Below are 22,042 nucleotides of genomic sequence, written 5' to 3'. Positions count from 1 at the left end.
TCATAAGGATTAACTTGGTTATTGTAGAATTTTTATTTTGTGAAGTGATAACGGCTAATGTCCAATTACATTTGGAATATTTCACAATTTATATGCAATACAGAAAAAATGACACATAACTGAAACAGTACTGCCGGTTCAACAGAGAATTTATAAACCTGTCTACAGCTTTTCACAGGTTTTATTCCTTTCTCCAATCTACTTGTCCACTAGTGGTGAACTTTGCTTAATTCATATTGTGAGTTAAGTGAAATTATTGCAATTTTTCCTTAATAAATGGCTTTAAAGTGATAAATTAGATGATTATTTTCAATCAATAAACATATCAATCAATCCTTCTTTCATTGTCGTTTCACATTCGGAGAAAATTTAGCTTAATTCCACTAAATAGTTGTCAAACTTAGTAACAAATCGTTTCTCAAATCCTCGATAGTCGTCCTCTCCTCCGACGGGGGGTGCTTACTGTTATGGGTCCAGGTGTTGGGGGGGGACCAGTGTATCTGTAATCGCTGTTGATAAAGGTGCAAATATATGGTGAAGTCTGGAGGAAGAAAACAGAGACGAAACTAGATTAAATCACAGAATCTTCAAAATGTAGAAACAGTCGGGACATTAGAGAAACTAGGAGACATGAATCAATATTCAATTCTCAGTTTAATCACAATGTTTTTACCTTGGTTGGACATTTCAGGTTAATCTCTGTTGTAAAATCTTGTATGGCAGTTTTGTTGCCCAGAGGTTCCAGCTAGGAAAACAGGAGTCAGGGTGACAGTGGGAATAGATTTAATATACTGGTAAATTAATATAAAATAAGTTTTATTATCGCTATCATGTGCAAGAACAACTTTAATGTAGCTGGATGCAAGAGAGAAATGTGTTTTATCTATTATTTGGAAAAGTTGTTGATCTCGCTACTATGGTATATTCTATGCAGCCGAGATGTCGATGTTGTCATTGAAGTTGATGTTGAAGGAATCTCAGCGGACCTTGTTCTTGTTTGTATAAAAAGGTTTATTAATATGAAGTTTCACAGGTCAGACGGGCACCAGTGTATACCCGGAGAAATCACATGCCAAGAGTGAAGTCTGCCTTGCCGCTTTAAGACAAGGATTCTTATAGGGGAGATGCTTACCCCCAAAACTAGAGATAAAATGACGTCACACATAGGGCCTCTGACTAAATACGGACATGTTTGGTACCTAAAGCTGAAGATGCCTGCTAACGAACATTCCTTCTTTACCCATCCATTAGCAGGTCAGAGATTATTCCCTAGGTCAAAGATCATTCCAAAAAGGGAGAGAACTAAAGATAAAAATATCAAATAGTATTTAAAAAGTCTGAGACTAAGGTGCTATGGATGTAAACATGTCATTCTGGTTTATACCCAATGTTCAAAAGATTTACTCTAGTGAATATACAACACTACTAATTTACTGACAAAACATGAAATTAAATTCATCCATAAAAAAAGACATTGGTATAAAATACTGTGAAAGTGTGTGATTGTCTGTCTGGGAGTTACCATGTTGTTCCACAGGGAGCGAGCTAACATCGTATGCGCCTTCTGGGTGAGGTGGAAGCAGTCGGCACTGAAGAAGGAGCGATCGGGACGGCCATCCTGCGGAGAAGATGCAAGTATATGTATTTACTTCACCGATCAGAGCAGTGAGATGTAGGAGTGTTTTGACCGGTGTGACACAGGATGGTGCAAGACGTAGAAAAACCTAACTGCTAGAGCATTCAATGAAAATGAAAAAAAACCGAGCTGCCAATGAATGGTTTCCAAACACCTCATACAAGAAATTCAAAAAGCGAACGTACTAGTTTTTTAAATTAAGTGACTTTAAAATGGATTAGTGATGATTTGAGAATGCACTATGTAGCCACGGCACTGTGATGATTCTGTTGGATAGACGATGGAGGAGGTGACTGATGGTTCTCAAGAGAGCTTTGTTTTGAGTTGTCATTGTTACCGGCAGTCTGGGCAGAATGATATCCCTGAGGAAAGGCTGGATGACCACAGTGAAGTCTGAGCGAGTGTCGTAGAGGCCGGACTCCACGAGCTCATGGAGCGAACGCTTAAAAAGAGAGAGAGAGAGAGAGAGAGAGAGAGAGAGAGAGAGAGAGAGAGAGAGAGAGAGAGAGAGAGAGAGAGAGAGAGAGAGAGAGAGAGAGTCACAGCCGGAGGATGCAGAGGAAAGTTATTTGACGTTCAAGGTGTTTTCTCACCTGATACATTCTGTTGGTGTCCTCCAACATCTGAAGAGCTTTAGAGTTGGCCTTTGGCAAAACAACGCAGGGGCATATAATTCTGTCAAAGGAGAGATAACATGGTTCTAAATCACTGTAAGAATTTTATTATTTATTAGATTACACAAGTAGGAGTCATGTTTATTGTCGTATACTTAATAACAACATGGGATTCTTGGTGTCAGAGCAAGCTTACCTTTATATATTAAGTAAAATAAGAGCATTCAAGAATAGTACATTTAGTTAATATAATATGTAATTCTCCTTAAGAAAATGAAATATAACAAAAAAGAATAATGACAGTGATAGAAGTTAAAGTGGATTTTCTTAATCATTCTTAACTTGAATGAATTAACAAGTCATTCCAAAGTCAGAGAGAAGTGATACTCACTCCATGAGGTAAGTTGGACATTTAAGTGAAGGGTCCATGTGCATTTCCCTCAGGCCGAGGATGTGCAGAGGCTCTATCAGGTTCACCACAGCTCGAGGGACCTGACAGTAAAAACTAGTGCTGTCAAACGATTAAAATATTTAATCGCGATTAATCGCATTTATGTCATAGTTCTATTCTAAATGTCCCTTTTTTTTCGTTTTAATGCTCTTATCAACATGGAAAAGTGGATTGGCTTGCTTTATGCTTTATGCAAATGTTTTATTTTATTGAAAAAGAACATTGCCAAACAGGACTCAGCCAATAGTGCAGTTAAACCATGGCTTAATATTTTCTTTTATTTAAGTTTGCTGTTAACATAGCAGTCAGTCAATTGACGTGGTTAAAATGGGTTTGCGTTAACGCCGTTAATAACGCGTTTAACTGACAGCACTAGTAAAAACACATGTCCAGTGCAAAGTCTGGTTTGTTTACCTGTTTGTGCAGATAATCCAGACTCTCACGTACATTCTGAACATAACTCTCTGCAGAATAGAGCAGCTGTGAAGAGAAGAGGACGTTTTAATGTTGTGTTGTTGACGCCTCTGACAGCGACCTGATCTTAGTAGGTTACTCACAGAGTTAAGGCAGTGGTCACAGATGTCGTTTCCTCCGATGAACAATGTGATCACTTTCCAATCGGTTTCAAAATTGATTCTCTGGACGAGAGAGAAGATGAGACATGGTCACGTGATGCAGTTAGTACTTTTTTTTCTTCATGTCTGAACTGTAAAAGCTAAAGGTGGATGTTCCTTGTTTCAAATGATTAGTCATGCTGACATGTTAGAGGGGGTTTTCATTCTCCAATCAGATATAACACATACAAGTACAACATGATTTTAGAGTGCAGAGTGAAAATAAATGAATACATGTCTCTGAACTCACAGAGTCGTTCTTCATCCTCGCCACCAGGGTTCGAACCTGTGATGGTATGTCCCTCAAAAAGCAAACAAAACAAAATATCACAATGACTTTTCAAAGACTTTACTCTTGCAGTTAAAACTACATTTAGCTAAAGATGATTTTTAGTGTCGTTTATATTCAAATCCCATTTTTCTTTTATATTTTATGGTAAAGTAGTTTCATCCCATATTTTAGTCTCGTATTTTGTGACGATAATACCAAAACCAGGAAGCTGCTGCCTCCAGGAGGACTCACTTGCTTTTGGCTCCTCCCACAGCCTGGTTGAGAAAAGCCTGAGGAGTCTCCTCCTTGCCAATACCAACAGAGAAGCCCGTCAGGTTTCTGTTATAATACTTCAAGATGTCTGTTAAAAGAGAAAAGACACAGTTAGGTAATAAAACAAGGTGGTTGTGTTTTTAAGAGTCTACATCAGGGGTATCCAAACTTTTTATTCCAAGGGCCACATACAGAAAAGAATATGAAGGTTGGGCCACGCCCCCTTCCCTGGAGCGGACTGATGACAGTGCGCCTCAATTACAGTGTTCTGAGGGACAGCTGGCAGGTCAGGGGTGATTGGGCGCCACCTATGGTCTAAACTGAGAAGTGCATATAGTGGGCCATAGTCCATAACATTACATTACATTTCACTGAAGGCCGGCTTTTTTGTCGAAGACGTCTTCAGTCTTTGTGGCAGTCGTCGTCGACTGTTTATTTACATCGCCACTGCTGCTTCTAAAGCCTTTTTCTGGTGGGCAAACCCGCCAGTCAGTGACGGGTTATACAAGTGGTCCTACTTTACGATCTCTTCTGCCAAACGCTCTTCTACTTAGTCCATATTCATTGTTCTAAATCTTCAGTGGTTTCTGCCGCTATTATGAGGCATGAAACCGGAAATGTGACTCCGGAAAGGATGTAGTTAACAGACCAATCACAGCCTGCGGGCTGCGTGAGGCTTGCGTAGCTTTGTTGTATAGTCAGAAAAATTGGGCGACGCGCGCATCAATGTCTGTTGTGTAGCACTGTCAACACTCTGCTCCAGGGCAGGGGGGCGTGGCGGTGTGAGTGGCCCAGTCCTTCGTATTTTTGTCTGTATGTGGCCCTCGGGACAAAAAGTTTGGACACCCCTGGATTAGAGGGTCATAACGTTATGGAGAGAGAGAGACTCACTGGGCAGAGTGGTGACAGTGGTGAGGTTGTCATCTCCACCGATGCTAAGGAGGAAAATAACGTCTTTAAGTTTATTTTCTCAGTGAATGAGTTGAAAGCTTTAGTTTTTTATATCCAGGAAAAACTCACCTCCAGGACAAACCCCTGTACTCACGAAAGACGTCCAGGATGTTGTTGCCTGCGATACCAGTTCCTGCCTGATGGAGGAAGAAACCGACATTTTTTAAGTGTCGTGATGCCACAGAACCATACCTTTCCAGATTTACAAGATTTGTCTAGATTATCTACTTTATTTGAAGATGTTAAAATAAGATTCCATCTTATTGTTGGGCCACTGTTCTGCATTATTATGTAGTATGAACTCTTGGTCAACATGTCAGCTGAGACCTTTAGATCTTTCTGTCAGACTGAGCCAAATAACTATCTAATCAAAGCTCATTTGGATTACTGATTAATGTATAATTATCTCATCATATCTCATTTATAACTCAAAAATTCACAACCTAAAAATTCTGTCTTTATAAATCTTATGAACTATGGTTACTAGTCATCAGGGCGGATTCAGAAATTGTGTTGAATCAATCTCTGAGTTACCACTGGGTGCTATCATTGCATATTTAGTACATTTTAGAGTGAAAGATCATAATACGTCTTTTAGGATGTAATCTCTATTTTTTCTATTTGCTTATTTTAAATCAGTCATTCCCAAAGTGTGGGCCGCAGCCTCCTGGTGGGCTGTGAAGCCACTGCAGGTGGGCCCTGAAAGATCACCAGAAAATAAATAGATAAAAAAGATTCAGATTTGTAAGTCAGCGTTTAATACCACCAAATATTTATGATTGATTCAAAAACACTTATCATCACAGGTAATGAAACAAAGACATGAGATTTAAATTCCACATTGTTCTTATTTTATTTGACCTATATAGCAGGTGTCGTCGTATTTGCTGACCGTCACATTAACACTTGGACCCATCATTATTTGGGAATCACAGGTGAGGGAGAACTTTGTTATCTGCTGTATCGAGTAAGATGGAGCAGTGGAAAGCTGCAAATGACGACGGGGAATCACAGTCAAACTGGATCATTCAAAACTAAAAAGAGGACTCGCAGAAAGTGAGGACCTGTTGGAGGCCCAGTGGACAACCCCCAAGCCTGTGTGTCTGTGCTGTGTGCTGAGACGTTAGCTAACATGACCCTGGGACAATGTAAAGTGCACCGCCGCCGTTTATAAACTAAACATGGACAATATTTATCCAAGCCCCGAGCATCTTTAAAATTACACAGAGAGAGCATCGGAGCCAGCTACGCGGCATCATCAGCCCTCTCATCGGGGGAGTTACAGGGGACACAATGTCACTTCACCCGGTATGTGATTCATTATCAAGTATATGGAGATAAACTGCTCGAGGTGTCAGACTCGATGAATTCCAATGCTAATGTCAGTTAAAGGACATTATGTGATAGCAAATTTTTTTAGGGGGGGGGGCTGAAAGACCTGTATATTTGCCAAACACAAATGTGTTTGTCTTCTCCCGGATATCCTTGTTGTGCTCTGTTATACAAACTGTAAGAATATATGTCTAACAATACCCTATTTGCAATTAATGTTTTTTTTACAAAGGCTGCTTTGCAAATTGTTATGCTTAAATGTGGAAGTTATTGGATTAGCACTGCATATGCCTGCGTTCATATAGAACTATTTGTTCTATAAGATTTATTATATGCATGATTCTAGTCCCGTGTGTGGATCATATAGTTGTGATCAAATGTGTGGCTGGGCCGCACAAATTTTTCAGTTTTCAAATTGGGCCGCGGCCTTCTTCAGTTTGGGAACGACTGTTTTAGATGAATGTTTCTATCTCGATATGTAGAACACAGAGAATGAGAAAACAACTCACTGTCAGAGAGTCTCCCACAGCAGCCACCACGTTGATGTCTGCAGGCCTGAGCTCATGAACTGGGAAAATACAGTAACAGTCAGTCAGAATAACATCAGACTCCATTAATTAGACAGCACGTGCCATTCAGAAGCACTGTACATCAATTTTACTCTTTTACTATAATAAAAGAGCAATGTAACTTTCTAGAAATACTGTACAATGGGGTTAAAGAACTGCAAAGTTGTATTTTGAAATATGACAAAAAGCCTCTAAAGACAATTGAGAGTTTAAATTCTGATAAAGTATCTTACCTGAGGAGGGTGCGGAGGCCGAGGGGCTGAAGTCCTCGCAGGGCATCTCTGTTCCTGTGAACTGAGCAGACGCACAGAGCACATCCACGGTCAGAACTAAACAGGAAGTAAACAACAACACGGCCACTGCCTCCATTTGGCTCGACATCCCTACTCACGGGGAGAAGTAGAGGAGACACGTCGCTGGGGCTATTTGAAGGAGAGTTTCCCTCCGTCCTCAGGAAGGGTCGGTCCTTGGGCGGGGACACAGATTGAGGAGGAGGAGACGCACAATTAGTATTAATTACACACACTGTACACTGTGTGCTTCATGTTTGCCGAGGAGTGAACAATGACTCTATATGTGTGTACTGTATATATGTGTGTCTGTCTATAGTATTTGAGAGAGAACAGCCGTTTGTGCGTCAGGCTTTATCAGGTTTGTTCACATCTGCATCATCAGGTTATCAGTTTGTTGTGTAGCCTCGGCCTCCGATACATGTCTCCCGCTGTTCTTTGTTTTAGGGAACAAAGAACACGATGCATGTTAGATATAAAATGTATATATCTGTAGTTTGTGCTGTGAGATAATGGTAAATGGTTTTGTATGTATACAGCGCTTTAATGACCACTCAAAGCGCTTTACAGTACAGTTTCACATTCACAAATTCATACAGTGCATCTAATCGCAGCACTTTGTTATTCTATGGGGGGGCCATTCAGGGTTCAGCATCTTGCCCAAGGACACTTCAGCATCCAGATGGGTCAGACTGGGGATCGCACCGCCGACCTTCAGGTTGGAGGACGACCACTCTACCCCTCAGCCACAGCCGCCCGTATAATCAGGACTCTGTGTGAGTGTCTGGTCAGGAGCTGGTTCAACGGCTCAGAGACCGAGCAGCGTTCCTGAACTGTGTAGAATTCCGGGTTTGATCTTTTGTTATTGATTTAAACATCAGTTTTTATGCCAACTGGAGGCTACCACAGGTTCTCTTTCACGTTTGAAAGGGGAGGATGAGATGAGGGGTATTCAGCTGCAACATGCAACCTCACCACTAGATGTCAGTAAATTCTACACTGAATTCTACACGTCATCAATTTGACGACACACGCGCTGCAAAAAGAGTGACAAACTAGATGTAGTTCAGTGCCTTGTGAAGTTCCATCACCATTGACTAGTAAACACGTAACGATTCACTTGGTTATTCTAGAATTTTTAGTTTGTCAATAAATAGAAATGATAACGGAAAATGTACAAAAGTCTGGAATTTCAAAAAATTACATTTGGAATATTTCACAATTTCTATGCAGTACAAAACAAATGACACATATTTTACATACTTGTGCAATTAAGAGATTATTTTTCAAACTAGCGTTTCATTATTTGAGTACCTGAAACAGTACTGCCAGTTCAACAGAGGAATAACAAACCTGTCTACAGCTCTTTGCAGGTTTTATTCCTTTACTGTTTTTCCTACATATTATTTCCTATGTGTTGAGCCACAACTTTCTGAATGTTCACTTACTGTCTATGTTTAAATAAAACACATACAGCAAACCTGCAGGAGAGAGACAAAACAAAACTCACAGATGGATCTGGTAAGAGGTGATGAACCAAATAATGTGCATTGAACAAGTAGCAAGAGTAAAAACTGTCCTACTTTCTGTCCTCTTAAAAAATGATCTTATAAAAATGGCTTAATGCAGCTTTAAGGCTTGAGCTTCTGTTGACAATAAGAAAGTTGGCATTAAAAGTTGGTGGCCTTCATTTCCACTCCTCTGTGCACTTTGTCTTTCCGTCTGCAGGAGAACAGAATGAAGGCGACGATGCTGCCAGCCAGTAAACCGATGAGTCCCGCGACCACTGGCACCCACACGGCCAGAGAGGAGGGGCACTTCAGCACTGGGACGGCTGAAGTAGGACTGGAAGTAGGTCGGAGGATTACTGGTGGAGGTGGAAGGCTGTTTATCTTGGTGAAGACGAAGGGACTGGCCTGTAGGGAAGGTCAAACATTTAGACTTTTTGAAAACCGTTGAAAAACATGCCCAAGCTGTTTTAATAAATAAACTAATTTACAAAATAACTAAGCATATGGAAAGGCAGTAAATTAATTTGTGTAATTTATTGACTGATGTGGTGGATTGTTGTCTGAAATCTCCACTCATACCTGAGAGGGACAGTGAATCTTGGAGCGATCGTACGTGAAGTTGTTGTACGACTGCTTTCTCCCGACAGGCTCCAGCTGTAAAGAAAGAAAGACAAATTCTCTCAAATCAAAAGGGTACTGGAGCAAGGACTGGAGCAAGGACTGGAGCAAGGACTGGACCTGGCACCGCGAGGACCTCCGACGCCGGAACACAGGGGAAGTCAGCCAAGAGCCTCCGGCGCGGAGCAGGCACTGGAGCAAGTACTGGAGCATGGACTGGAGCTGGCACCGCGAGGACCTCTGACGCCGGAACACAGGGGACGTCAGCCGTGAGCCTCCGGCGCGGAGCAGGCACTGGAGCAGGGACTGGAGCAAGGGCTGGAGCTGGCACTGCGAGGATCTCCGACGCCAGAACACAGGGGACGTCAGCCGAGAGCCTCCGGCGCGGAGCAGGGACTGGCTGTGGCTGGGACCCAGTCGGGGCTGGATGTGGCTGGTGCCTCTGATTAGACTGCTGAAGGGAGAGGCTGCTGCTGTGGATGCCCCCCCTCCAGCGTCTACCCCACACACCAGAACCTTTTTGGAGGCTGCGGGGTCCTCCTAGAGCCAGACGGGTTCCCTCAAAAGGGTTTGAGCGTCCCCACTCCAGCTCCGACATCAAATCAAAATAATAACGTCTTCCAAAAATAAAGTAACCTCTGCTGGGTCCATAGTTTGGTCGGGTTGTACTGTCACGACTTGAGGAAAGGAGATGGACCCAGTAGCAGAGGTATATAACAAAAGGTGTATTTAATACAAAAAGAGACTTTAACTTAACGAAACGCAAAACAAACACTAAAGGAATTGAAACACTGAAAAGAGATGAACTAGAACAAGAAGACAAAAACACAAGGAAGCTTAATAGACTCAGGAAAAACAGCAACATGGAACACAGCAAGAACCGCAACATGGAACAAGGCTTGAAAAACAGACAACCCGACAGAGGACAAGGGGAAAGACAGAGGCTTAAATACCCATAGGGAAGGCAGGGGTAATTGGCCACAGGTGCAACACATGAGGAGTTAGAAACACAATCACAAAGACAGGAAGTGAAGACAGAAACCACCCACAAGGAACAGAGACTACAAAATAAAACAGGAAACAGAAAACACAGAGACAGAAATACACAAACTAAACTGACAGAACCTGACACTGGGCACTAGAGAACAAGGCAGTGACTTCCCATTAACTGTTTTCAAAGGAAGTATCTCCAAAATTTCCACAACGTTGACCAACAGTCTCGGTACCTGAAGATTCCGAGAGATAAAGGTGAAGTACAGACAGTAAAATACACTCCACTTTAGAGATTAGATTAATTCTATATTGTTAATGTGACTCACCTCTTTGTGGAGCATGTCCAAGCCAACCATAAGATTGTGGCTGTAGTTCTTAGGTGACAGAGTATTCTGTTGAAATATGTAAAGGACTTTAATATTGCCATCTCAGAACTTGCAGAAAAGAATATATTTCTGTAAAGTAAGAAAACGTGGAGGAGCACTTACTTGGTCTATGCAATAATGGCAAAGATCGTTTCCCCCGACAAATATTGTCACAAGTTTCCAGTCCTTTTCAAAATCCACCTTCTGTGTAGGATTTATGAGCAACATCAGAGTTAAGTTTCACACTGTGTGAATGAGACAAGGAGAGAGTAAAGTCGTATTTGAGGACGTCTCACCTTATCCTCTCTCATGGCCTTGATGAGATCCTGATCTTGTGCTGGAATCTCTCTGTACAGAACAAATCCAAGCAGGAGGAGGTGAGAAATAACATCTGGTGTGTTCGGAGGTTTTACTCATGTGGAGGAACCAAAAAGACGTGTGCACTTACGAGGTCTTAGCTCCGGGTGTAGCCATGTTGAAGCCCTTCTGTTTGGAAAGAACCGTATCCGTAGAAAAGCCCTTCAGGGAGGGGTTGAACTTCCTCAGGATGTCTGAGGGGAAAGATCCAATATCCTACTGTGAAACAACTTGTCTGAAGCTAACTGAACATGCGTGGCTTCCTGAAGTTATCATTGGGGAAACCATTGCCTGTCGAGGGGCCGTACCCTGCTTGTGCATTCTGCTACTGGGAGAAATCCTGCCCATGTTCCGTTAAAACATCCACAATTTTTTTAACATCTACTGCAAGTATATCTGTATATCTGTACTTTACTTGAGTATTTATTTTCCTGACGACTTTTTACATTTACTCTACACATTTGAACACTTTCTGCACTTTCTACTTCTTACATTCTCAAATCTGGCTCGTTACTTGAGCAGCGGAGGTTGGCGCAACGCACGCCTTTACGCACGGCGCACCTCTCACTCGTGTGCCCGCTGCCTTGGGAGATGGGCAGGCCAGGCGACGTGTTTGCCGTCGGGGGGGCAGCTCGAGACCCCAAGCGTCCAGAGGTTGGTCGGGCTGACTTGGTCGACCGGGGTCGAGCAGGCTGTTCCGGTAATAATCCCTCCGAAGGTTCACCTTCAGAAACTTTGTTACGAGTTTTACTTCCTCTAGAGTCCAGTTTGATCATCATCTCGGCGCTCCACCGAACCTAGAACTTGTTTCCGTATGCTGAGTTAACATAAGGGGCATTATGTATCACTCCTGCTACTGATGATAGGTCCATGTCTAGTGACATGTACAGAATTTATTAGTGGTTATACTGTGGTTTATTAATGTTGTTAGGCTGACACAAGAGCAGTTGTTTATTCTGTTGTGTTGATTCTTTCTTGTCTCTAGAAGTTCAGATGCTCTGGTGCATTTCTATTTGAACCTCAGCATCTAGGGTTCAAAATTTGTAAAATTATACATTATATGTATATTGTTGTTATAATTTTTCAGTCAGTTGAAATAAATCTTGAGGAGAAACATTTTGGGTTGTTTTGTGTCTGTATAGGCCTACTATAAAAAGCACTTTGCATTTTTAATTTTGATACTTGTACTATTACTTTTGATACTGAAGTACATTTCAACTCCAGATATTTTTGATACTTGACTACCTTTAATGCGAGCTAGTCATTTTCTGACGGGTGACTTTTACTTTCACAGAAGTCACTTTCAGTTAAGATATCTGTACTTTTACTCAAGTTTGGCTTTCAAGTGCTTTATACAACGGTGCTCTGTTGTCTTTTCACGTGACAAGCATACGCATTATAAACATGTCAGCTTAGTGTAACAACAGGAACAAACCAAAACAATCTACAATTACAAGTTCAGTTGTCATGTCAGGGATCTAAATCATATTGCCAAATTGTCCAGTAATGTGGTTAAAAAGTATAAACTCACTTGGGAGAGTTGTGATAGTCTCGAGATCCTCATCCCCCCCGATGCTGGAATAAAAACCCAACAAACATTGGTGTGATTTGTGAAATGTAACAATTAAAGTTGCTGTAATTTACACCACAAAGACTCCTGCTACCTCCACGATACTCCTTTATATTCTTTATTGATGTTAAAGATGTTCTTTGCTTTTGCTCCAGTGCCGAGCTGTAAAAAGAACAAGCCACAGAAGTGAAGACACAGAAAAACAGCACGACATCGAGAAAACAGCGAGACGCAGACAGAGATTTAAAATAAACAACCAGAACATATTATCTGGCTGATAATGAAGTGATTGAAGAGTTCATAGTTCAATGACATCAAATAACCGACGGTTTCACTGATGGTGATAATGTGTAATGTTTCCATTTAACACACACACACACACACACACACACACCAGATACTATATAGATAGATGGATGGATACTTTATTAATCCCGTGGGAAATTTAGGTCATCCAGTAGCTTATACACTTATACACTTAACCGACATACATACATAAAACACATATACATAGGTAGAACATTGCAGATACAGGTACATGAATGGGTCTGACCCTATGGTACAGAATACAATGATGTGATTGTGTCAGTGTCTGGAATGAAAGTGTTCTTGTGCTGCTGGAGTGGATAGTACGAACATATATATATATATATAAATATAATAACAACAATATATATATATATAAAATACAAACGAATAACCTGTTAAGCATTGATTTATATGCAGCATTTATCAATTCATTTTATTAAAGATATTTAAAGACACTTTCAATTTTTTTTATATTGTTTTATATTGTTGCTGCGCCTCATAACTTTTGTGGCCCGTACAGATTTGCTCCACGCACCCCGAGCTGCACGCACCGGTGCCGGTCACCATTAGCTCGTTGCCACCTCCGTTGCTCAATAAACTCATACCCGCGGTTTTAAGTGCATTTCTCCGCAAAAGTTCCAGCAGTGTTAGCCTCCAGAGCTGTAGCCCCTCCACGATCCATGTGTGTGTGTGCGCTAAGAATATATGCCCTCTATGAATAAGTATACACATACAATTATATAGTGTATACACACATATCTAATGCATGTATTTAAATAATGTACATCTTTATCAGAAGGTGTAATAGTTTGAAAATTGTAGCTTCAATGAAGAAACACAACAAACAGATACAGAAATATATGTGTAGGACAGTGACTTAAAATGATTTTAACAACCTGAAATATGCTAAGGGTAGATTTAAGACGTGAAACTGGATGTGTTTGCATGTGTGTTTGTGTGTGTGCGCTCAGAATATATGCCCTGTATGAAGAAATATACACATACAATTAAAGTGTATACACACATATCTTATGCATGTATTTAAATAATGTACATCTTTATCAGAAGGTGTAGTATTTATAAAAATTGTAGCTTCAATGAAGAAACACAACAAACAGATACAGAAATATATGTGTAGGACAGTGGGCATAATATGTCCCCTTTAATGTAGCTGGATGCAAGAGAGAAATGTGCTGTTTGGAAAAGTCGTTTTCGCTACTAGGGTATATTCTATGCAGCCGAGATGTCGATGTTGTTGTTGAAGTTGATGTTGATGAAGGAATCTCAGCGGACCTCGTTGTTGTTTGTATAAAAACGTTTGTTAAACTGAAGTTTCACAGGTCAGACGGGCACCATGGTATACCCGGAGAAATCACACGCCAATAGTGAAGTCTGCCTTGCCGCTTTAAGACAAGGATTCTTATAGGGGAGATGCTTACCCCCAAAACTAGAGATAAAATGACGTCACACATAGGGCCTCTGACTAAATATGGACATGTTTGGTACCTAAAGCTGAAGATGCCTGCTAACGAACATTCCTTCTTTACCCATCCATTAGCAGGTCAGAGATTATTCCCTAGGTCAAAGATCAATCCAAAAAGGGAGAGAATTAAAGATAAACATATCAAATAGTATTTAAAAAGTCTGAGACTAAGGTGCTATGGATGTAAACATGTCACACAGGGAGCGAGCTAACATGGTATGGGCCTTCTGGGTGAGGTGGAAGCAGTCGGCACTGAAGAAGGAGCGATTGGGACGGCCATCCTGCGGAGAAGATGCAAGTATATGTATTTACTTCACCGATCAGAGCAGTGAGATGTAGGAGTGTTTTGACCGGTGTGACACAGGATGGTGCAAGACGTAGAAAAACCTAACTGCTAGAGCATTCAATGAAAATTAAAAAAACAGAGCTGCAAATGAATGGTTTCCAAACACCTCGTACAAGAAATTCAAAAATCAAACGTACTAGTTCTTTAAATTAAGTGACTTTGAAATGAATTAGTGATGATTTGAGAATGCACTATGTAGCCACGACGCTGTGACTGATGATTCTCAGGAGAGCTTTGTTTTGAGTTGTCATTGTTACCGGGAGTCTGGGCAGAATGATATCCCTGAGGAAAGGCTGGATGACCACAGTGAAGTCTGAGCGAGTGTCCTAGAGGCTGGACTCCACGAGCTCATGCAGCAAACCCTTAGAGAGAGGGAGAGAGAGAGAGAGAGAGAGAGAGAGATAGAGAGATAGAGAGTAAGGGAGAGAGGGAGAGGGAGAGGGAGAGAGAGAGAGAGAGGGAGAGAGCGAGAGAGTGAGAGAGCGGGAGAGAGGGAGAGAGGGAGATAGAGAGCGAGAGAGCGAGAGAGGGAGTGAGAGAGAGAGAGAGAGAGAGAGGGAGAGGGAGAGAGAGAGAGAGGGAGAGAGAGAGAGAGAGAGAGCGGGAGAGAGGGAGAGAGGGAGAGAGGGAGAGAGAGAGCGAGAGTGCGAGAGAGAGAGGGAGAGCGAGAGAGAGAGAGGGAGAGAGAGAGAGAGGGAGAGAGGGAGGGAGGGAGGGAGAGAGGGAGAGAGGGAGAGAGAGAGGGAGAGAGGGAGAGAGGGAGAGAGAGAGAGAGCGAGAGCAAGAGAGAGAGACGGAGTCGGAGTAGGAGCCGTAGCCGGAGCCGGAGCCGGAAGATGCGGAGGACATTAATTTGACGTTCAAGGTGTTTTCTCACCTGATACATTCTGTTGGTGTCCTCCAACTTTAGAGTTTTAGAGTTGGCCTTTGGCAAAACAACGCAGGGGCATATAATTCTGTCAAAGGAGAGATAACATGGTTCTAAATCACTGTAAGAATTTTATTATTTATTTGATTACACAAGTAGGAGTCATGTTTATTGTCGTATACTTAATAACAACATGGGATTCTTAGTGTCAGAGCCAACTGACCTTTATATATTAAGTAAAATAAGAGAATTCAAGAATAGTACATTTAGTTAATATAATATGTAATTCTCCTTAAGAAAATGAAATATAACAAAAAAGAATAATGACAGTGATAGAAGTAAATTTTCTTAATCATTCTTAACTTGAATGAATTAACAAGTCATTCCAAAGTCAGAGAGAAGTGATACTCACTCCATGAGGTAAGTTGGACATTTAAGTGAAGGGTCCATGTGCATTTCCCTCAGGCCGAGGATGTGCAGAGGCTCTATCAGGTTCACCACAGCTCGAGGGACCTGACAGTAAAAACTAGTGCTGTCAAACAATTAAAATATTTAATCGCGATTAATCGCATTTATGTCATAGTTAACTCAAAATTAATAGCAATTAATCGCAATTTTGTATCTATTATAAATGTCCCTTTTTTTCCGTTTTAATGCTCTTATCAACATGGAAAAGTGGATTGGCTTGCTTTATGCTTTATGCAAATGTTTTATTTTATTGAAAAAGAACATTGCCAAACAGGACTCAGCCAATAGTGCAGTTAAACCATGGCTTAATATTTTCTTTTATTTAAGTTTGCTGTTAACATGGCAGTCAGGCCTCTTATTTCAGAAACCATGAACAGTAACAGTTAGGTTACTAATAAAAGGTAAGCCTACTACTTCTTTGCTTTCAGCCAGCTACTCAAACAGACAGGCAACAAAAAAACAAACAAACAAAATACACAGGTTAGTGTCGGCCTACTTTGAAATAAATTAAACACAGAACTGTGTAGGGCCGTTAATAACGCGTTTAACTGACAGCACTAGTAAAAACACATGTCCAGTGCAAAGTCTGGTTTGTTTACCTGTTTGTGCAGATAATCCAGACTCTCACGGACATTCTGAACATAACTCTCTGCAGAATAGAGCAGCTGTGAAGAGAAGAGGATGTTTTAATGTTGTGTTGTTGACGCCTCTGACAGCGACCTGATCTTAGTAGGTTACTCACAGAGTTAAGGCAGTGGTCACAGATGTCGTTTCCTCCGATGAACAATGTGATCACTTTCCAATCGGTTTCAAAATTGATTCTCTGGACAAAAAAGAAGATGAAACATGGTCACGTGATGCAGTTAGTACTTTTTTTTCTTCATGTCTGAACTGTAAAAGCTAAAGGTGGATGTTCCTTGTTTCAAATGATTAGTCATGCTGACATGTTACAGGTGTTTTCATTCTCCAATCAGATATAACACATACAAGTACAACATGATTTTAGAGTGCAGAGTGAAAATAAATGAATACATGTCTCTGAACTCACAGAGTCGTTCTTCATCCTCGCCACCAGGGTTCGAACCTGTGATGGTATGTCCCTCAAAAAGCAAACAGAACAAAATATCGCAATGAATTTTCAAAGACTTTACTCTTGCAGTTAAAACTCATCTCATCATCTCATTTTCATCCGCTTATCCGGGGTCGGGTCGCGGGGGGAGCAGCTCAAGCAGGGGGCCCCAGACTTCCCTTTCCCGGGCCACATTGACCAACTCTGACGGGGGGATCCCGAGGCGTTCCCAGGCCAGTGTTGAGATATAATCTCTCCACCTAGTCCTGGGTCTTCCCCGAGGTCTCCTCCCCACTGGACGTGCCTGAAACACCTCCCAAGGAAGGCGCCCAGTGGGCATCCTTACCAGATGCCCGAACCACCTCAGCTGACTCCTTTCTAAGTGAAGGAGCAGCGGCTCTAATCCGAGTTCCTCACGGATGGCTGAGCTTCTCACCCTATCCCTAAGGGAGACGCCAGCCACCCTTCTGAGAAAACTCATCTCGGCCGCTTGTACCCGTGATCTCGTCCTTTCGGTCATCACCCAGTCCTCATGACCATAGGTGAGGATAGGAACGAAGATCGACCGGTAGATCGAGAGCTTTGCCTTGCGGCTCAGCTCTCTTTTCGTTACAACGGTGCGGTAAAGCGAACGCAATACCGCCCCCGCTGCTCCGATTCTCCGGCCAATCTCACGCTCCATAGTACCCTCACTCGCGAACAAGACCCCAAGGTACTTGAACTCCTTCACTTGGGCTAAGGACTCATTTCCTACCCGGAGTAAGCAATCCATCGGTTTCCTGCTAAGAGTCATGGCCTCAGATTTAGAGGTGCTGATCCTCATCCCAGCCGCTTCACACTCGGCCACCAGCCGATCCAGTGAGTGCTGAAGGTCACAGGTCGATGATCCAATGAGGACCACGTCATCTGCAAAAAGCAGTGACGAGATCCTCAGACCACCGAACTGCAACCCCTCCCCACCACGACTACGCCTCGATATCCTGTCCATGTATATCACAAACAGGATTGGTGACAAGGCGCAGCCCTGGCGGAGACCAGCATCCACTGAGAACGAAACTGACTGGCTGCCGAGGACGCGAACACAGCTCTCGCTTTGGGAGTACAGGGATTGGATGGCCCTGAGGATAGACCCCCTTACCCCATACTCCCGCAGCACCTCCCACAGTTTCTCCCGGGGGACCCGGTCATACGCCTTCTCCAGATCCACAAAACACATGTAGACCGGATGGGCATACTCCCAGGCCCCCTCCAGGATCCTTGCGAGAGTGAAGAGCTGGTCTGTAGTTCCACGTCCGGGGCGAAAACCGCATTGTTCCTCTTCAATCTGAGGTTCGACGATCGGCCGAACCCTCCTTTCCAGCACCTTGGAGTAGACCTTACCAGGGAGGCTGAGAAGTGTGATGCAGTTAAAACTACATTTAGCTAAAGATTATTTTTAGTGTCGTTTATATTCAAATCCCATTTTCTTTTATATTTTATGGTAAAGTAGTTTCATCTGATATTTTAGTCTCGTATTTTGTGACGATAATACCAAAACCAGGAAGCTGCTGCCTCCAGGAGTACTCACTTGCTTTTGGCTCCTCCCACAGCCTGGTTGAGAAAAGCCTGAGGAGTCTCCTCCTTGCCAATACCAACAGAGAAGCCCGTCAGCTTGCCATTGTAATACTTCAAGATGTCTTCTACAAGAGAAAAGACACAGTTTGGTAATAAAACAAGGTGGTTGTGTTTTTAAGAGTCTACATCAGGGGTGTCCAAACTTTTTATTCCAAGGGCCACATACAGAAAAGAATATGAAGGTTGGGCCACGCCCCCTTCCCTGGAGCGGACTGATGACAGTGCGCCCCAATTGCGGAGTTCTGAGGGACAGCTGCCGCTATTATGAGGCATGAAACCGGAAATGTGACTCCGGAAAGGATGTAGTTAACAGACCAATCACAGCCTGCGGGCTGCATGAGGCTTGCGTAGCTTTGTTGTATAGTCAGAAAAATTGGGCGACGCGCGCATCAATGTATCAGTCTGTTGTGTAGCACTGTCAACACTCTGCTCCAGGGCAGGGGGGCGTGGCGGTGTGAGTGGCCCAGTCCTTCGTATTTTTGTCTGTATGTGGCCCTCGGGACAAAAAGTTTGGACACCCCTGGATTAGAGGGTCATAACGTTATGGAGAGAGAGAGACTCACTGGGCAGAGTGGTGACAGTGGTGAGGTTGTCATCTCCACCGATGCTAAGGAGGAAAATAACGTCTTTAAGTTTATTTTCTCAGTGAATGAGTTGAAAGCTTTAGTTTTTTATATCCAGGAAAAACTCACCTCCAGGACAAACCCCTGTACTCACGAAAGACGTCCAGGATGTTGTTGCCTGCGATACCAGTTCCTGCCTGATGGAGGAAGAAACCGACATTTTTTAAGTGTCGTGATGACACAGAACCATACCTTTCCAGATTTACAAGATTTGTCTAGATTATCTACTTTATTTGAAGATGTTAAAATAAGATTCCATCTTATTGTTGGGCCACTGTTCTGCATTATTATGTAGTATGAACTCTTGGTCAACATGTCAGCTGAGACCTTTAGATCTTTCTGTCAGACTGAGCCAAATAACTATCTAATCAAAGCTCATTTTGATTACTGATTAATGTATAATTATCTCATCATATCTCATTTATAACTCAAAAATTCACGACCTAAAAATTCTGACTTTATAAATCTTATGAACTGTGGTTACTAGTCATCAGGGCGGATTCAGAAACTGTGTTGAATCAATCTCTGAGATACCACTGGGTGCTATCATTGCATATTTAGTACATTTTAGAGTGAAAGATCATAATACGTCTTTTAGGATGTAATCTCTATTTTTTCTATTTGCTTATTTTAAATCAGTCATTCCCAAAGTGTGGGCCGCAGCCTCCTGGTGGGCTGTGAAGCCACTGCAGGTGGGTCCTGAAAGATCACCAGAAAATAAATAGATAAAAAAGATTCAGATTTGTCAGTCAGCGTTTAATACCACCAAATATTTATGATTGATTCAAAAACACTTATCATCACAGGTAATGAAACAAAGACATGAGATTTAAATTCCACATTGTTCTTATTTTATTTGACCTATATAGCAGGTGTCGTCGTATTTGCTGACCGTCACATTAACACTTGGACCCATCATTATTTGGGAATCACAGGTGAGGGAGAACTTTGTTATCTGCTGTATCGAGCAAGATGGAGCAGTGGAAAGCTGCAAATGACGACGGGGAATCACAGTCAAACTGGATCATTCAAAACTAAAAAGAGGACTCGCAGAAAGTGAGGACCTGTCGGAGGCCCAGTGGACAACCCCCAAGCCTGTGTGTCTGTGCTGTGTGCTGAGACGTTAGCTAACATGACCCTGGGACAATGTAAAGTGCACCGCCGCCGTTTATAAACTAAACATGAACAATATTTATCCAAGCCCCGAGCATCTTTAAAATTACACAGAGAGAGCATCGGAGCCAATGTCACTTCACGCGGTATGTGATTCATTATCAAGTATATAGAGATAAACTGCTCGAGGTGTCAGACTCGAGGAATTCCAATGCTAATGTCAGTTAAAGGATATTATGTGATCGCAAGCGTTTATTTTATTTTTTTTGGGGGGGGGGACTCAAACACCTGTATATTTGGTTATGCCTCAAATGTGTTTGTCTTCTCCCGGATATCCTTGTTGTGCTCTGTTATACAAACTGTAAGAATATATGTCTAACAATACCCTATTTGCAATTAATGTTTTTTTTACAAAGGCTGCTTTGCAAATTGTTATGCTTAAATGTGGAAGTTATTGGATTAGCACTGTATATGCCTGCGTTCATATAGAACTATTTGTTCTATAAGATTTATAATATGCATGATTCTAGTCCCGTGTGTGGATCATATAGTTGTGATCAAAGGTGTGGGTGGGCCGCACAAATTTTTCAGTTTTCAAATTGGGCCGCGGCCTTCTTCAGTTTGGGAACGACTGTTTTAGATGAATGTTTCTATCTCGATATGTAGAACACAGAGAATGAGAAAACAACTCACTGTCAGAGAGTCTCCCACAGCAGCCACCACGTTGATGTCTGCAGGCCTGAGCTCATGAACTGGGAAAATACAGTAACAGTCAGTCAGAATAACATCAGACTCCATTAATTAGACAGCAAGTGCCATTCAGAAGAACTGTAAATCAATTTTACTCTTCTACTATAATAAAAGAGCAATGTAACTTTCTAGAAATACTGTACAATGGGGTTAAAGTACTGCAAAGTAGCATTTTGAAATATGACAAAAAGCCTCTAAAGACAATTGAGAGTTTAAATTCTGATAAAGTGTAAAGTATCTTACCTGAGGAGGGTGCGGAGGCCGAGGGGCTGAAGCCCTCGCAGGGCATCTCTGTTCCTGTGAACTGAGCAGACGCACAGAGCACATCCACGGTCAGAACTAAACAGGAAGTAAACAACAACACGGCCACTGCCTCAATTTGGCTCGACATCCCTACTCACGGGGAGAAGTAGAGGAGACATATCGCTGGGGCTATTTGAAGGAGAGTTTCCCTCCGTCCTCAGGAAGGGTCGGTCCTTGGGCGGGGACACAGATTGAGGAGGAGGAGACGCACAATTAGTATTGATTACACACACTGTACACTGTGTGCTTCATGTTTGCCGAGGAGAGAACAATGACTCTATATGTGTGTACTGTATATATGAGTGTCTGTCTATAGTATTTGAGAGAGAACAGCCGTTTGTGCGTCAGGCTTTATCAGGTTTGTTCACATCTGCATCATCAGGTTATCAGTTTGTTGTGTAGCCTCGGCCTCCGATACATGTCTCCTGCTGTTCTTTGTTTTAGGGAACAAAGAACACGATGCATGTTAGATATAAAATGTATATATCTGTAGTTTGTGCTGTGAGATAATGGTAAATGGTTTTGTATGTATACAGCGCTTTAATGACCACTCAAAGCGCTTTACAGTACAGTTTCACACTCACAAATTCATACAGTGCATCTAATCGCAGCACTTTGTTATTCTATGGGGGGGGGCCATTCAGGGTTCAGCATCTTGCCCAAGGACACTTCAGCATCCAG

At 42.2% G+C, this 22,042-nt stretch overlaps 1 protein-coding gene and 1 pseudogene across 1 annotated transcript; both read right to left on the bottom strand.

Annotated features, from left to right (window-relative positions):
- Positions 1-118: 118 nt before the first annotated feature.
- LOC133973942 (phospholipase B1, membrane-associated-like) lies at positions 119-7,092 on the bottom strand. Its single transcript, XM_062412011.1, has 11 exons — positions 6,945-7,092; positions 6,652-6,710; positions 4,880-4,947; positions 4,751-4,794; positions 3,839-3,947; positions 2,642-2,761; positions 2,230-2,311; positions 1,974-2,078; positions 1,523-1,618; positions 674-745; positions 119-541 (listed from the first exon to the last, which is right to left on the bottom strand). Exons 1-11 carry the CDS (start codon positions 7,090-7,092, stop codon positions 419-421), a joined length of 1,026 nt encoding a protein of 341 aa, XP_062267995.1. The 3' UTR covers positions 119-418.
- Positions 7,093-7,797: 705 nt separating this feature from the next.
- Positions 7,798-22,038, bottom strand: LOC133973940 (phospholipase B1, membrane-associated-like; annotated as a pseudogene).
- Between the last annotated feature and the right edge of the window lie 4 nt (positions 22,039-22,042).

The sequence above is a fragment of the Platichthys flesus genome, chromosome 18 (assembly GCF_949316205.1).
Source record: "Platichthys flesus chromosome 18, fPlaFle2.1, whole genome shotgun sequence".
Taxonomy (NCBI): domain Eukaryota; kingdom Metazoa; phylum Chordata; class Actinopteri; order Pleuronectiformes; family Pleuronectidae; genus Platichthys; species Platichthys flesus.
Note: the sequence above shows the minus strand (reverse complement) of the source record. Positions and strands in the feature narration are given on the sequence as shown.

Bases quoted from the DNA above. Each gene is read 5' to 3' on its own strand.
- LOC133973942 (XM_062412011.1), bottom strand. From the start codon at position 7,092: ATGTCGAGCCAAATGGAGGCAGTGGCCGTGTTGTTGTTTACTTCCTGT. The intron at 4,795-4,879 runs GTGAGTTTTTCC...TTTCCTCCTTAG, and splicing joins TACAGGGGTTTGTCCTGGAG to CATCGGTGGAGATGACAACC. The intron at 746-1,522 runs GTAACTCCCAGA...CTGTTTTCCTAG, and splicing joins GCTCCCTGTGGAACAACATG to CTGGAACCTCTGGGCAACAA.